The sequence below is a fragment of the Rhincodon typus genome, chromosome 27, assembly GCF_021869965.1.
Source record: "Rhincodon typus isolate 14 chromosome 27, sRhiTyp1.1, whole genome shotgun sequence".
NCBI lineage: Eukaryota > Metazoa > Chordata > Chondrichthyes > Orectolobiformes > Rhincodontidae > Rhincodon > Rhincodon typus.
Window position 1 is genome coordinate 17,092,803 of NC_063358.1, and position 16,332 is coordinate 17,109,134.

Sequence of the window (16,332 nt, forward strand, 5' to 3'; positions counted from 1 at the left end):
ATGGTGGTGTGCTATCAGCTTGGTGGGATAATTAATTACTTGAAGATAAAGACAGAGATGTTTATGTGGAGGCCAATGCAGGTGAATAGAGTCAAAGAGCTGTACAGCATGGAAACAGACCCTTCGGTCCAACTCGTCCATACCGACCAGATATCCTAAATTAATCTAGTCCCATTTACCAGCATTTGGCCCAGATTCCTGTAAACCCTTCTTATTCACATACCCATCCAAATGCCTTTTAAATGTTGTAATTTTACAGCCTCCACCATTTCCACTGGCAGCTCATTAGTAATAAGATAAAACATTTTCCTTCCAAAACTTAGCGTTCTCACTGATGAGTAGGGAAATCTTCAGCTTTGAAGGCTGTCTATGATGATCAAGCTAAACGATGTTGAAGCCTACAGGATAACCTGGTTGCATTAACTGTTTGTCATTTAATGCCTACCGTAGAACAATTGTACAAGAACAATTGTTCAATTTAGTAAAGCTTGTGGTTTAAAGTCACTTGAGCCCAAATCACATTGAAATTATTTTTGAAAGAGTAACGAATTGTGACAGTAAATATGGAAAGAAACAAAGCAAAAACTGGAGCAACTCAGCAGGTCGGGTAGCATCTATGAAGACAGTGAAACAGAGTGAATGTTTCAGAATCCAATGTGACTCTTTTTCGGAATGTTCTGAAAACGTATCCCTGTGTTTTTCTATTCTCTGTGTTTGTTAAGATTTCTAGCATCTGCAGTGTCTTGCTTTTTAAATAAATATGGGAAGGAACATGCTTTCATAGGTATCAACAGGAAGGCAGAAGAAACGTAAAGGGGACTAAAAGTAGTAGTGATTCTTTACTGTCGTTATTAAAAATTGGCTTGTGTTAATTGTCACTGGTATACACTGCTGCTGTGTTTGCCTTTATTTTCTGTTCCTGTTTCTGACCCTGGATCATAGAATGAGGGAGGGTCCAGCAGGCCTGGAACAGGAATGGGGACTTTTTGTGGTTTCTGTGAATGGAACCTTATTAAATATATTTAATATTCCCCTTTTACAAGCAATCAATATAGTTATAAATTAAGGTAGGAGCAAATTACTGCAGATGCTGGAATCTGGACCGAAAACAAAAAATGCTGGAAATCACAGTGGGTGAGGCAGCATCCATGTACAGACAGCAAGCTAACATTTTGAGTCTAGATGACTCTTCATCAGAATAGACACAATTTCAAAAAGGAGCATGGGAATTATTCTGGGAGTTCTGGACAATATATATCCCTCAGTAAACACCGATGTAATTATTCGATTATCATCACATTGCTGTTCATGGAATCTTGTTCTGTGCAAATCAGTGGCTGTTCTATATTACAACAGCGACTACACTCCTAGTGCTCCATTGTTTGTGAAACAGTTTGGAATGCCTTGAAGATTTAAAAAAGCTAGAGAAGTGTAATTTTTTGCATCATTTAATAATGAAAGTGTTATGAAAAACTCAAAGAAGTGAAGGAGAAAGGAGAATGGAGAAGATGAGTCACCTTCCACTCTATACGTTTGCCCTGTTCTCAGCATGTGCAAAAGGCATCTTTCTGTTTAACATTTGTTCATTTTTGCCTTGATTCATTAATATGTTACACCTAAATTCTTTGTTTCTTTGTTTCTTTACCCTAATCTTTCCTCTGCTATTCTTTCAATGACTGTGCTTACACAACACTCTTTCAATTCAATCCTATTCTCTTTATAACTCATTATTGCCTTTGTGGGAAAAGACAGTTTATCCAGAAGAGGCTTGGCATTTGCGTATTCCTGAGTAATTCAATAGTATCTGCTCTCTGTCTTCCCTCAATCTTAACCATTCAAGCTGGTCTCCATATCAAACTTCCATCATTGGCTCAGGAGCATTACAAGCAGCATTTAGTGGAGAAACAGGCCATTAACCAACTGCTAAATCTTTTTTGTTGATTCATTCATGGATGAGGGTGTCGCTCGTTAGGACAGCATTTATTGCCCATCCCTATTTGCCCAGGGGGCAGTTAAGAGTTAACCACATTGCTGTTGGTTGGGAGTCACACATAGGCCAGACCAGGTAAGGATGGCAGATTTCCTTGCCTAAAGGACATCAGTAAACCAGATGGGTTTTCCCGAAAATCGACAATGGATTAATGGTCATTATTACATTTTTTTATTGAATTCAAATTCCATCTGCCATGGCGCGATTCAAACCCAGGTCTCCTGATCATTATCTGGGTTTCTGGATTAACAGTCCAGTGATAATACCACTAGATCATTGCCTCCCCCTCCCCCTCTAATTATACAGAAGTATCTATCTCCATCTGCTGTCCTCTGTCTTCTTTCTTCAGGATGTGGATGTGCCAGTGTTGGACTGGGGTGGACAAGGTCAAAAGTCAGATAACACCAGGTTGTGGTCCAACAGGTTTATTTGAAATCACAAACTTTTGGAGCACTGCCCCTTCGTCAGGGCAAGTCACCTGAAGAAGGGACAGCGGTCCAAAAGCTAGTGATTTCAAATAAACCTGTTGGACTATAACTTGGTATCATCTGACTTCTGACCTTCTTTCTGCAAGGCACTACCAGCCTGCCACTACTAAAGTCACTCCTTTTGTTAATTGCAGAGGAGCAACAACATGCCCAAGGAATAGTCTCTCTTCTTGCACTTTCAGAATTATTTGGTCCTCTCCAGTTCCTGTTCTGTATGCTGCCCCTCAGTAACATTATTTGTAAGCCAAGGTTCAGTTTTCACACATAGCTCATAACTCCACTCAATTTAAGGACTGGTTGCATGCCTGTGCAACATCACATCCTGAATGAGCCATAACAACTTATTATCAAAAAGTCAATTCTGCCCTTTCAAGCTTCGGGATTTCCATACTACAGTCTTCAATTCCATCTTACGATCAGGTTGAATCTAATGGTGTATAACCTTGATTTGACTTTCAGCTAAGCTTCAAACCACTTTAATTATCTCCCCAACATCATCTCCCTCTGCCCTTCTCATTTCTGTATGTTTGTCACCTCCACACTTGAATTTTACAGTCTCTTCTCATTTACCTTTGAAGCTCCATCTTACCAACATTCAAATTCAAGCCACACCTCCATCTTATCCCATATTAAGTCCTGCTTCCTCAGTGTCTTCACCAATATCCGTTAGCAGTTCTTTCCCCAAAGTGCATTGGCTGCAAAATTCTCCTCCTCAATGACATTTCCCTTCAGGGTCATGCCCTAGCTTCTCTCTGAAACTTACTGCAGCACTAGGCACCAACTCACACCTTATACTGTATCCACTTCTCATTTATTGTGTGTTCTCTGCTAACAATCAGTGGTAAAACCATCAGAAATGAGGTTACCTCTGTGGCTAGGTCCTGGAGATGACCAGTTTTAATATCCCAATGATCTTCTGAACTTGCAGCAATGCTTCTCCACTTTTCAGTAAAGAAGTGCACCAGTGCAACAAGTTTAGATCTTCCAGGTAGAAGCTCCCCTCTTATATAATCCTTCATGTTTTATTTAATGGTCCTTCTGCTTGGTAAACAAACACAATAACAACAGCTTGTATTCATATAGAGCCTTTAGCATGGCAAGCCATTCTAATGTAGTTCACAGGAATGTTATCAAAGAAAATTTGACACTGAGTCACGGAAAGAAATAATGGCTAGGTCGGTGATAGATATAGGTTTTAAGGAGTGTCTAAATGGAGGAGACAGAGTTTTAAAAAAACACCAACAGCTTCAGTGAGGGAGGAGATTGGGGCCTGGACAGTTAAAGGGATGGTCACCAATGAATGATTACAAACAGGATTTTCAGATACAGATAATATATACACTATATGAATGTATATATATGTATTTATATATATAGTAGCAGCCTCTGACTATAAGGATTGTCAATTATCTTGGCCAATTTTGAGTGGCTAATATTTTATGTTGATTGTGAGTCACATCTGAATTTTAATACAGAGACAAAAGTACATAGAGTCATACAGCAGGGAAACAGATGCTTCGGTCCAACCAGTCCATGCCGAACATAATCCAAACTGAACTAGTTCTACCTACCTGCTCCTGACCCACGTCCCTCCAAACCTTTCCTATTCATATATCCATCCAAATGTCTTTTAAACGTTGTAATTGTACACGCATTCACCACTTCCTCAGGAAGTTCATTCCACACGTGAACACCCTCTGTGTAAAAAAATTGCCTCGTGTCTTTTTTAAATCTTTCTCCTCTCAACTTAAAAACGGAAGAATGATAACAGAGATAGTAGGAACTGCCGATGCTGGAGTCTGAGATAACAAGGTGTAGAGCTGGATGAACTCAGCAGGCCAGGCAGCATCAGAGGAGCAGGAAAGCCTACGTTTCGGGTATGGACCCTTCTTCAAAAAATAGAATGATAACAGAACTGTGTTTTTATTAAGAAAATATTGTTTGTGCCCTTCTCTTGATTGCAATATTGAAATTATATAAATATACGTTCTTGATTGTTTTCTCTTTCAGAAAACACAGTTTCCACCTGTTCACTGAAGGTAGAATACCCCAGAACTGAGTTAAACTATAGTGTTGGAGACAGTCTAACATTGAACTGTACAGTTTTATTCCACCATCAAGATGTTCTTGCAACGTATTGGTGTAAGGTACATTCAAATAGCTGTCAGCCACTGAATGGGTCAATGAATCAGCAGCTCAATTCACATCCTTCTGAAAGCACAGAAAACATGGTACTAGTGGTTTACACAGTCCCTTCTGTTACCTTGGACGACAGCGGCGTATATCGATGTCAAGCTAATCAAAGAGGTGTGACTTTATACGGTCACTCTGTCATGGTGTCTGTATTTGGTAAGAATTGCTTTCTATATAGACATACCCATTTAGTTCTGTGAACTTTGTGCTGCTCATGGTACGGACAGTTAGCACAATAATCAAATCCTATCTCATTTCAGGAAGCCAGTATCAGCATCAAATGTTTTCAGGTCAGGTAGAATGTAAAGCTCCTTTCCATATCCCAATTAAGCAGTCTGATGCCACATAGTGGTAATCCATTCATGATGTATATGTGAGCAGCAGGTCAGTGTGAAACCAAAGGATCAATTCAAGACCAGTGGATTAACAGGTGTCATGAGTGGATCACTCACATCAAACAAATGAAATATCTATATTTAGTTCGATCAGATTTTAAGTAAAAAGTTGCATAATTTCCAACATATCTATTTCATTCTGGGTTGTGGGTGTTGCCATCAAGACTGGAATTAATTGTCCATTCCAAGTGACCCTGATGCAATCTCAGAGGGCAGTGAAAAATCCACCATCATGCTCTGGGTAGAATTTCTAGTTGGGATTAAATCTTCCTGGATATTTTATCACAAGAACTAGCCCTGCGCTCCAGCCAATACTTGCCCAACAGATCCATTCTTGTGCCTTCTTGCTCCAACTGGTAGGCAAAAAGATCATTATTCAATTGGATGATGCTTGGCTGTCAGCCAAACAGCTTTCCCCACACCCCCCACCCCCATTTTCGACAGAGAAATGTCTAAAGAGAACTTAAAACAAAAACAATCTTTTTGAATGCCTCTATGATTTTTCTCCAGGATTCCACATAGCAGCATCGTAGAGATTTATCATCAGTTCCTGACGACTCCCCAGGCCAATTCTGAAGCCTGAGCTATGGAGCTGGAGTCTTATTTAAGCCAGATCAGATAAAGTGGTGATTTTTACTGTCCTCAAGGATTTCACTAAAGCAGTCAAGTTTTTTATGATCAATATTAATTTGTGTCTTTTACAGCTGTTTTGTTTACAGATTCCTTTTAATACCAGAATATAAATTCTCAAAAAAACACCAAAGAACTGAAGATGCTGGAAATCAGAAACAAAATCGGAAATTGCTGGAAAAACTCAGCAGGTCCGGGCAGATCTGTGGAGAGAAAGCATAAATTCTCAAACTGCCAATTGTGGGATTTGAACTTAATTTCCTGAACTGGCCTTATAGATTACTAGTCTATAATGTAATATTGCAGCTAGGGCAAGTATTGAAATTGTAGAAATATGAATATAATAGACAGTCCTGTTTGTTCTCTCTTTCAGAAAATACAAGTGCTAGCTGCTCTCTCTTGGTATTGTACCAAAGGGCAGTTTTTAATTACAGTGTCAGTGACAGTCTCACCTTAAACTGTACCATTCAGTTCTGTGCTAATGGAACACAATTGCCTAAGGCTCACTGGTGTAAGATGTTTGGAAATGTTTGTCAGCCAGTGACTGGAAGGACTCATCATCCAAACATGAGCTATTCTCTTCTTGTCGGGGACAAGAAGATGTCAGTGATTCACACTGTTGCTCATGTTGAGCTGAGTACAAGTGGCTTTTACCAGTGTCAAGCAACAGAAGGAGCTGTAACCACAATGGGCCAGTTTGTTCAAGTGAATGTGAAAGGTAAGCATTGATTTTCTTTATTTCACATCACTGAAGTCACTCACGTCAAGATGGCATGGTCGAGCAGCCAACAATTCCTCAAGTGGTGTGCCCTAAATTTGATGTGCACAACGGATTGATTTGCCACCTCCAGCAGCGAGGGCTGTCATCTGCCTCATTGCAAACAGTGGATCCTAAACCAAGGATGTTCAACCATCCACGCTAAAATATATTGAAAAAGTTGGAGCAATGACTAAGTCAATCAGAGAATGTCGTCTTATAATTTTTTTGTTGCATTGAACCTAATTTGTTCTACAATTTGGTTTCTTTGAATTCTTCAAAATTGTGAAGGAGTTAGATTAAGTAGACATAGAATTAATGCAAGGAATTTTCCATTCTAGAGGACATAATTTTAAGGTGAGGAGAAAAGGGGCCTGAGGGCAACTTTTTCTCACAGAGGGTAATTCGTATGGTATTGATTTCAACTGGGGCACATACAGTTACAACATTTAAAAGATCTTTGGATAGGTACATGAATAGGAACAGTTTAGAGGGATATGGGCCAAATGCAGCCAATGGGACTAATTTTATTTCGGAAACCTGGTTGGCATGGACAAGTTGGACCAAAGGGTCTGTTTCTGTGTTGTATGACTCTATGACTAATGTCGAGAAATGTGACAAAGTACAAAAAGAATGAAAATAATCAGGTTTTTGGAATGGAGAAAAACTCATACAATTTTCCCCTTAAGCCTTGAGTGATGACTTCAGAATCTCATCACCGAGTGGGAACTAGCTTATTTCCACGGATTTGAATCTCATCAAAATACCGGCACTTTCAATGCTCCTTGGCACCAAGAGATGAGACCCACAACCACCTGACAGATAAAACAAAGCTGCAGCTCACTGACTGTCTGACCTGGCCATCATGCATCTGCTTCTTCTGCAGGATGTCCTTGCAAGGTCCCTGCTCTTCCTCCTTCACCCTCGCAACAACACATTGGCAAACCACCAGCCTCACTTCAACATCCAATTGTCTTGGACCAACTAAGCTATTACCCTAAGCCTCTAACTCACTACCTTGGACAAGATGAACACCTACCTAGTGCATGCTTCTGCCTGGTCACTTTATGCATGGTGCAGCCTCAGATCTCATGCACTTACACAGGATGCTTCAGTGCTAACAATCTTAACTTTTCACAGTGATCATTTACTTTTGTACTTACCTGTAGCATGCCAGCCTCTGTCTGGATAACATTGCTTGCTTAATACACAAGTTCTTGAGCATTCAGCTACAAGCTGCCAGCCTCTGCTGTTTCGCTCTCTATTTATGGCAGAGGGAGAGGCAGACAGTTTGTGACAGTGGGGAGCACTGAGCAGTCAGTCAGTCAGTAAGACAGTGGGTAGATATGTCACTGGCTGACACTAGGCTTCAATAACATCAGAGCTGCTGCATGTGCCAGCAGCTTACACTGCAAACCTAATGCATGTTCTTCAAGTAAATACAATCCACCAAACATCTAAGTTATGAGATTAATGAGGTGAAGAATAGAAGATTGCATGACATAATACATCTTGGGCAACGTTCTCACTTTTTTTTTGGAGTTGTGTGCACGGTAGCATCTTCCAGGACTGGAAGTAAATGCTGTGAATTATTTTGGCGTGCTACTTGCTGTGCATTGACCCTCTGAGAGCCCATGCATGTGCATGGCAGAGGGAACCCTAATTCTGGGACATGACAGATGGAGTGCCATGAAACCCACTCACCACAACATTTGAACTGCAAATGGGAAAATTCAGCCCAAAGTTTCAACTTGTCGATGCATCCAAACATAAGACAGTCACTAAGAACTTGTGTGTAATTTCTTTACCCATAAAGTGTTTGAAACATAGGAGTAGCTCCAGCAAAGGCGAGTTGAGAGTAGCATAGACAAATTTAAGGGAAAGCTAAGTAAGTATACAAAGTGGAAAGAGCAGAAGTGAGATGAAGTTGAGCCAAAGGACACCCATTTAATTCACAAATGCCAGAATAGATCAGTTGGGTTCATTAGTCTGTTCCTGTGGTGTAGACCTGATGTTGCATAGATATTGTTAGATTCATTGCTCCTTCCTGATGCCCTGTCATGATGACAGAGTTCTGCAAACTACAGAAGATCTACGATGATGATAGATCAACAATAGCAATATTAGGGAAATTCAGGAATTTGATCCAGCAACAACAGAGGGATTCTATGATTAACAATGAAAGAATGGAGTTTTATGGTATTATATTGTTTGGAATTCCAATAATATTTGAACGCTAGTTAAACACTATGAGCTGGCTCAGTTGATAGAATTCTTAGCTCTGAGGAACAGATGATGGTCAAAGTCAAACTAGAGCACATTGGTGCAAAATTGCTTTGCTGCAGGTACTATCTTTCAAATTAAACATTAAACTGACTGTTACGATCCCAGTTGATGTTATTACTGTTCAACTCATATCTCAGAATGAAACCTTGTTGGACCCTAACTTTATTTTGTTTCAAACTATGGAGATTAGGTACAGAACAAATTTACAAGAGGCTGTCAGTGTACTTTTAACACAGGAATAAAATGATTAGTAAACAAGAACAATAAACTTTATTCATGTTACACTAGACAAAATGAAAGTTTGGAAAGATTTAATTATAGACATCAAAAATAAGTTGATCTTCATGCTATTTCTTTTATCACAAGATCCTTTATTGTGATCGATTGGACCCAGTTGAAGTTAATTATAAGTAAGTCAGATCCTGACAGGTATCTGGCTGGATAGATCATAACTTATTTTTATTTTTGTTGCTGAAATGATGTTTTACTAAATAAAAGCACCCAATACTGCAGTCTTTAGTTTAACAACAAAAATATTTATTAACAACTGAACTGAAAAAAACATTCTATTCCTGCATAAAACAGATTCATAGATTTTTAAACAATAGAAAAAAAGCAAGAACTGTCTATAGATGGAATAGAAACACAGCTTTGTATTGGAATCAGCACACCCTGTGTAGCTTACAAATATTGTTACAACTTTAAGAACATCTAACGCTGTACCTCTAGCGAGACACAGTCCAGTTCATTTCCAAGGGAGACAGTGACTCTTTTTAATACTTTGATGGGTTTAAAGAAATTTAAATTTCTATTCATCTGCTGGGACTGTAGGTACTCTTTTTTAATTATTAATATTATGCTCCTGACTTAGATACCTTCTATTGCTATACTATTCCTGAAGCAACTTCAATTCTTTTGCTACTTTGTTTTGAAGCTTTTAAAAATGCTTAACTTCACCTCATTTCCACTGCCTATATTTCAACATGTCAATCTGGGATCAATCATAATTTTATTACATTAAACTTACTTTCTTAAGAACACTGCTTAGCACGTTACTGCACTAAAACACTTCCCAGCACCTGATACATGTTTATCTCCCTGGGAACTCTGGGTAACTTCTTCCCTCTTGGAATTGTGGGTATTGTAGTTTCTAGAAGCTAATTGTCAACTTCACATACCCAGACAAACTTACACGTTTAATGTAGAATACCAGGAAGCCAAACTCACAGTAAGTGATATTAGAATACATATACACATAAATGTCACAGTTTCATCACTCCTTACAATACTCTTCACACTAAAGATCCCTGCTTACACTCAAACTGTGGCAGCTGCAATCAGTTTTCTTATGACAAATTTCTGTACGGTAGATGCTTGGATGCCTTTTGCTTTTATCAGGTGTCTCCCGCTGAGCCACCTGAAACAAACTGCAATCTAAACTTGTTATTACTTTAAACTTTAGAGCAAATACAGATTTCCTAGATTCTGGCCTCAACCTTCTAGCACTCCCACACTAACTGATTTTGGAATGTTTCATTTCTATGTATTTCTGGACTCCAGTCATTAGGCAAAAGCAGGGTTTTATTTTGTTTTCTACTTGTAGTAATGCATTGAACTATTTATCTCAAGGATTTAAAACCTCAGTGAAAAGGACATAAACAAAATGAATCCTCAGATTCTCTGATACCACTCATAGTGCAAAGATAAAACGAAATTAAACCATGTCACCTCAACTTTATGAATAAAATACAAAATGTAAACTCAATTTAAAGTTACACATTAACTTTTAACACAACACTCCAAGTTGTCTTTTGTGGTGAATGTAACAGCCCTTGAGATATCATTTGATGAAAAATGCATATTTTGCCTGTTGTTCTAGCCCTTCTTCCTCCTTGAGTCACCACCAATAAACTAAAAGAAGGAAAGACGTACTTCATTTAGTATTGATGAAATATTGCTGTGTGCATACTAACGATTGTGTTTCCTATATAAGGACAGAGACTGAACTTTATTGTGTTACAAATTTAATTTTTTCTACAATTTAATTTGCTTTTGTGTATCTTCCAGATTGTTCACCGACATGTTCAGTATGGAGGTGGTACAGTATCGGCAGATGGGTCATATTTGGTTTGATGGCCATGATGCCAATATCATTGTGCGTCATAGGGTGTGGCCAAGGTAGTAACCAAGACAAGACTTTTAACTCTTTCATTAGTTAACAGAAATATTAATTTTTACCAGGATTCTGGGCCGATGTACAACTGCTTATGTACAAGGTCAGAAGCCTGATGGTCACAAAGCATTGGTCCTTGGCTCTCACTACCTATTTGAAGTGAGCTGTAGGCAATGCTTGTGCCACTAGAAGCAGATTACACTAAAAGAGAAAGCAATTTTGGCTTTTCTCAGCCCTCATCAAGTGCAGTAGCTATTCTGAAGACGGGTCACTAAACTTGAAACATTAACTCTGTTTTCTCTCCACAGATGCTGCTAGCACTGCTGAGTTTCTCTCGCAACTTCTGTTCTTGTTTCAGTATTAGATAAACTAGAGGAGCTGGGATTTTTCTTGTAGCAGACAATGGTATGAGGAATTTTGTTTTTAATCCTTGGTGGGATGAGGCATCGCTGGCCAAACCAGCATTTATTATCCTCCCTAGTTGCCCTTGAGAAGATGGTGGTGAGCTGTCTTCTTGAACCACTGCAGTCCATCTGCTGTGGGTTGACCCACAATGCCCTTGGAGATGGAATTCCAGGATTTTGACCCAGAAACAGTGAAGAAACAATGATATATTTCTAAGTCAGGATGGTGAATGGCTTGGAGGGGAACTTGTCAGTTCCCATGTATCTGCTGCTCTTGTCTTCCTGGATGAAAGTGGTTGTGGGTTTGGAAGGTGCAGTCTGAGGAACTTTGGCAAATTTCTGCAGTGCATCTTAAATAGTACACGCTGCTGCTACTGAGTGTTGATGGTGGAGGGAGTGGACGCTTCTGGATGTAGTACAAATAAAGCGGGCTTCTTTGTCCTGGATTGTGTCAAGTTTCTTGAGTGTTGTCGGAATTGCACCTATCCAGGCTAGCGTGGACTATTCTATCACACTCCTGACTTGTGCTTTGTAGATGGGTGGCACGGTGGCTCACAGCGCCAGGGACCCAGGCTTGATTCCGCCCTCGGGTGACTGTGTGTGGAGTTTGCACAGTCTCCCCGTGTCTGCATGGGTTTCCTCCAGGTACTCCGGTTTCCTCCCACAGTCCAAAGATGTGCAGGTTAGGTGGATTGGCCATGCGAACCGTCTATTGTTTTAGGGATGTGGAGGCTAGATGGATTAGCCATGGGACATGAGGGGTTACAGGGATAGGATGGGGGAATGCTTCTGGGTGGGATGCACTTTGGAGGTTCGGTGTGGATTTGATGGGCTGAATTGCCTGCTTCCACACTGTAGGGATTCTATGATTCTATAATGGACAAGCTTAGGGGAGTCAAGAGGTGAGCTACTCACTGCAGTATTCCCAGCCTCTGACCTGCTCTTGTAGCCATTGCATTTATGTGGTGAGTTCAGTTGACTTTCTGGTCAATGGCAACCCCCAGGATGTTGACATGGGGGAGTTCAGTGATGGTAACACCATTGAATGTCAAGAGGTGGTGGTTAGATTGTCTCTTATTGATGATGGTCATAGCCTGGCATTTGTGTGGTGTGTGTTACTTGTCATTTGTCAGCCCAAGTCTGGATATTGTCCAAATCTTGGTGCATTTGAGCACAGACTGCTTCAGTATCTGAGGAGTCAGAAATGGTGCTGAACATTGTGCAATCATCTGCAAACATCCCCACTTCTGACCTTTTGATGGAGGGAAGGTCATTGATGAAGCAGCTGATGATGGTTGGGCCAGGACAATACCCTGAGGAGCTCTTGTAGAGATGTCCTGGAGCTGAGATGACTGACCTCCAACAACCGCAACCATCTTCCTACGTACCAGGTATGACTCCAACCAGCAGAGAGTTTATCCCCCGATACCCGTTGATTCCCATTTTGCTCGGGCTTCCTGATGCCACACACGGTCAAATGTAGCCTTGATGTCAAGGGCTGTCACTTGTGCTTAACCTCTGGAATGAAGCTCTTTTGTCCGTGTTTGAACCAAGGCAATAATGAGGTCAGGAGCTGAGTGGCCCTGGCAGAACCTGAATTGGGCGTTATTGAGCAGGTTATTGCTGAGCAGGTGCTGCTTGATAGCACGATTGATAACACCTTACGTCACTTTACTGATGATTGAGAGTTGACTGATGGGGTGGTAATTGGCCGGGTTTGATTTGTCCTGCTTTTTGTGTACAGGACATACCTGGGCAATTTTTCACATTGTCAGGTAGATACCAGTGTTGTAATTGTACTGGAACAGCTTAGCTAGGGGAGCAGCAAATTCTGAAGCACAAGAGTTCAGTACTTTTACTGAATGTTGGCAGGTCCCATAGCCTTTGCAGTATGCAGTGTCTCCAGCCATTTCTTGATATCACATGGAGTGACTTGAATTGGATGAAGACTGTTGTCTATGATGCTGGGGACCAATGGAGGAGGCCAAGATGAGCATCCACGTGGAACTTCTGGCTGAAGATTTGAACATAACAAGAAGACAAAGATTTCAAATAGTTGGCAAAGGAACAAGAGACAAGCTGCAGATACTTTAGAACAGATCACATAATAACTTTCAAAGGATTGAATAATTATTTGAAGGGAGAAATTTGTAGGGCTGTGGGAATAGGGCAGGAAATTGGGCCCAATTGGATAGCACGGGAACAATGGGCCAAGTGGCCTCTTCCTACGTTTCTATGAAGTATTAACCCATGGCAGAATCTTCAAAAGCACTGAGCTTGTATCTGCCCTGGTGATGATTATCATCTCCTTCCTTATAAATCTCACCTCCAACAGAGGGGGAGTATAATGTTTTCATGTCACAAAAGCTGGCCTTTATAAGACAGTTATGTTGTAAACTGTCTCTTTCAATTCAAGGTAAAATGAGATTTTTAGGAGAGGGGGATATAATCTATGAAAAATGCCTCTGATTGGCTGAGAGTTTTCAGCAGGCAGGACTTTCAGCAAGGCCTAGAGCTGGTCAGTTTTGTCACTGAGTGGTACACAATGTGTGAGCCTTCCACAAGAGGCAACATAAGGCTCTCAATGGCCCCAACAGCTTAAGTTCAGAGTCAGTCAGACAGAGATTTGGTGAGGACCACCAAAAACAGTTGTTGCTTTGATAAGTTGAGGAGAGGGGCTACTTTTGTGTTAACCACCAAGCAGAGTACTTGTCAGAACAGATTCCCAGTTTCAGAATGCAAGGCTAGTGGAGATTTAAAGATCAAGTAATTAGCAGATGGTGCCTTGCTACTGGAAATCCATTTGATTTTGCACAAGAATCTGTTTGGGGGTAGAAGTGCAATAATCTACCAGTGTACCTCTTGGTTTCCTGTAGTCACATAACATCTACCTTGAGGCTGTCACGATAAGCTTCCATCTTGAAGCCAGTTCAATCAAACAGCATACAAACAAGATTGCTGTGCTCAGTGGTTGTAACAATTGGAAGGTTCACCCTGGTGGGGCAGAAAGAGGAGTTCCTGCGTGTTGAAGCCAGGATAATCTTGGGACTTTATACATAAGGCTACATCTTTTCTGAGATTGCATTGTAATGTATAGTGAGACATGGGTTTTCAGTTGTGTTAGGAAGATAATGGCAGTATCTTTTCCGTAACTTGGTACCTTAATTGCCTACTAAGTAATATTTAGTCGATACTGATTTCATTTGTTTGTTATAGTTCAAGTCTTAAACTGTGAAATCTTGTCGTGAAATCCTTTGCATTAGTCACTCAGAAATTCATTCTTTTTAATTTACCAATCTGATGTCAAAGAGATCATGACAATAACGTTATTAACTTTATGGCTATGAGATAACAGACGTTTTATTTGCAGGATGACATTGAGCTGACATCACCACTGATCCTTACTGTTCTCTACAATCATCAACCATTGGTAGCTCCGAAAAGAACAAAATCTGGCCAAGACATACTCCACAAGCAAAACCACACTGAAGCAGCATTCTTCAGACAGCTCAGCATTCAATATGACCTTAGTAATTAAAATTCACAGAAGGATTTCACGCTAACAAGAATGCAGGCTATAGCAATTATGCAGAATCTTATCTTCTTGTAGAGAAAACATATTTGCAGATTATGGAATGGATTTCATGTGCCCCTACTAGTACATTTGAAACCAATCATGCTGGTGGCGAGTGGATGTGGGGTGAGGAAGAGATCATAAAATTCAGCTTGGTGTTTGTATCTTTTCTGTTTCATAGTGAATTCCAGAAATAAATATTCTAAGAAACTGATCCAATTTCTTCCAGGAATGAGTACCTCATTTTTAAAGAAGCATATATTAGACTTCACCACTGTTAGAACATAGGTCATTTATGATTAACTGCTCTATCTACTCCTCAAATTCAACCAAGTTTCCAAGATATTGAGGTTGAAGATTTTATGAAACATACTGTATACACAATAGTATTTAGCCATACACATCAAACAAAGAATTTCCATTATGTCTGGGGGTCTCAGATTCCCTACTTCAATTAGGTTGACCAAACCCTTTGAAACTCAGATTGTCATTAGCATTTGTGACTTTAATACTTTTCTTGCATGTGTATGATGTGACCTGCTATCTATATCTCAATAATACACAGCCACATGAAAAGGTAAAAACATCTCCAAATAAGGAAAATACAATCAGCACCAATAGCTTATCCATTCTCAGTAATATGCTGTTTTCCTCACCAATGACATCTTTCCAACTTTGAGCTAAAAAGAATCAGGAGAGTTTATATCATATGCATATTTCACATTTTCTAAATCTGTTTGATTGTGTGTCATTCAACACTAATTTGATTTGAACTCGTAAGTGGAAAATGAAAGCACAACAGATACTCTGTCCTAACAGCTACAGGTCAACTCTACAATGATTAACAGGAGTGAAAATAAGTAAACTTGTAAACATTATTAATTCTAGCATCCCTAACTTGACTAAAATAAGCCCACACTGCTTTCTTTTCTTGATTTTGATTACCAATTGAGTTCTCAAGCACTCAAAGCCAAACAACTTCTACCTCTCTCACCCTTTCCTTTTTCACCCTCTTTCTCTTGTCCTTCTCTTTCACTCATTCCACATCTCTCCCTCCATCTCTCTCTCCATCCTTCCTGCTCCTCCCCTTCGTCACTCCTCAGCACAACTCCACTTCTTCTTCCTGTTCTCATTTTCTAATTAAATGGGTGATTGTAAAAGTTCATTGGTCACTTTTTCAAATTTGCTGTATATCTGTCACTATTTTAAGATTTACAATTTAAATATCACAATCCTCTCATTAACAAAGGCTAAAAGCTAACAAACATTGTTACAAAATGTTAATAATATTGGTAACAAAAACAAAGTTGCTGGAAAAGCCCAGCAGGTCTGGCAGCATCTGTGAAGGAAAAACCAGAGTTAATGTTTCGGGTCCAGTGACCCTTCCTCAAGCCTCTGCAGAAGGGTCACCGGACCCGAAACGTTAACTCTGTTTTTTCCTT

The 16,332-nt window shown here is 39.9% G+C and overlaps 1 protein-coding gene across 1 annotated transcript in view; it reads left to right on the forward strand.

The window, feature by feature from the left end:
• Positions 1–15,109, forward strand: part of LOC109929356 — an 80,224-nt gene extending 65,115 nt beyond the window's left edge. Inside the window, exons 2-5 of the mRNA XM_048612866.1 lie at positions 4,489–4,827; positions 6,070–6,414; positions 10,807–10,917; positions 14,687–15,109. Of these exons, the coding sequence (XP_048468823.1) occupies positions 4,662–4,827; positions 6,070–6,414; positions 10,807–10,917; positions 14,687–14,691 (627 nt within the window). The 5' untranslated portion in view covers positions 4,489–4,661 and the 3' untranslated portion in view covers positions 14,692–15,109. The remainder of the gene's footprint in view (positions 1–4,488; positions 4,828–6,069; positions 6,415–10,806; positions 10,918–14,686) is intronic.
• Positions 15,110–16,332: the final 1,223 nt, after the last annotated feature.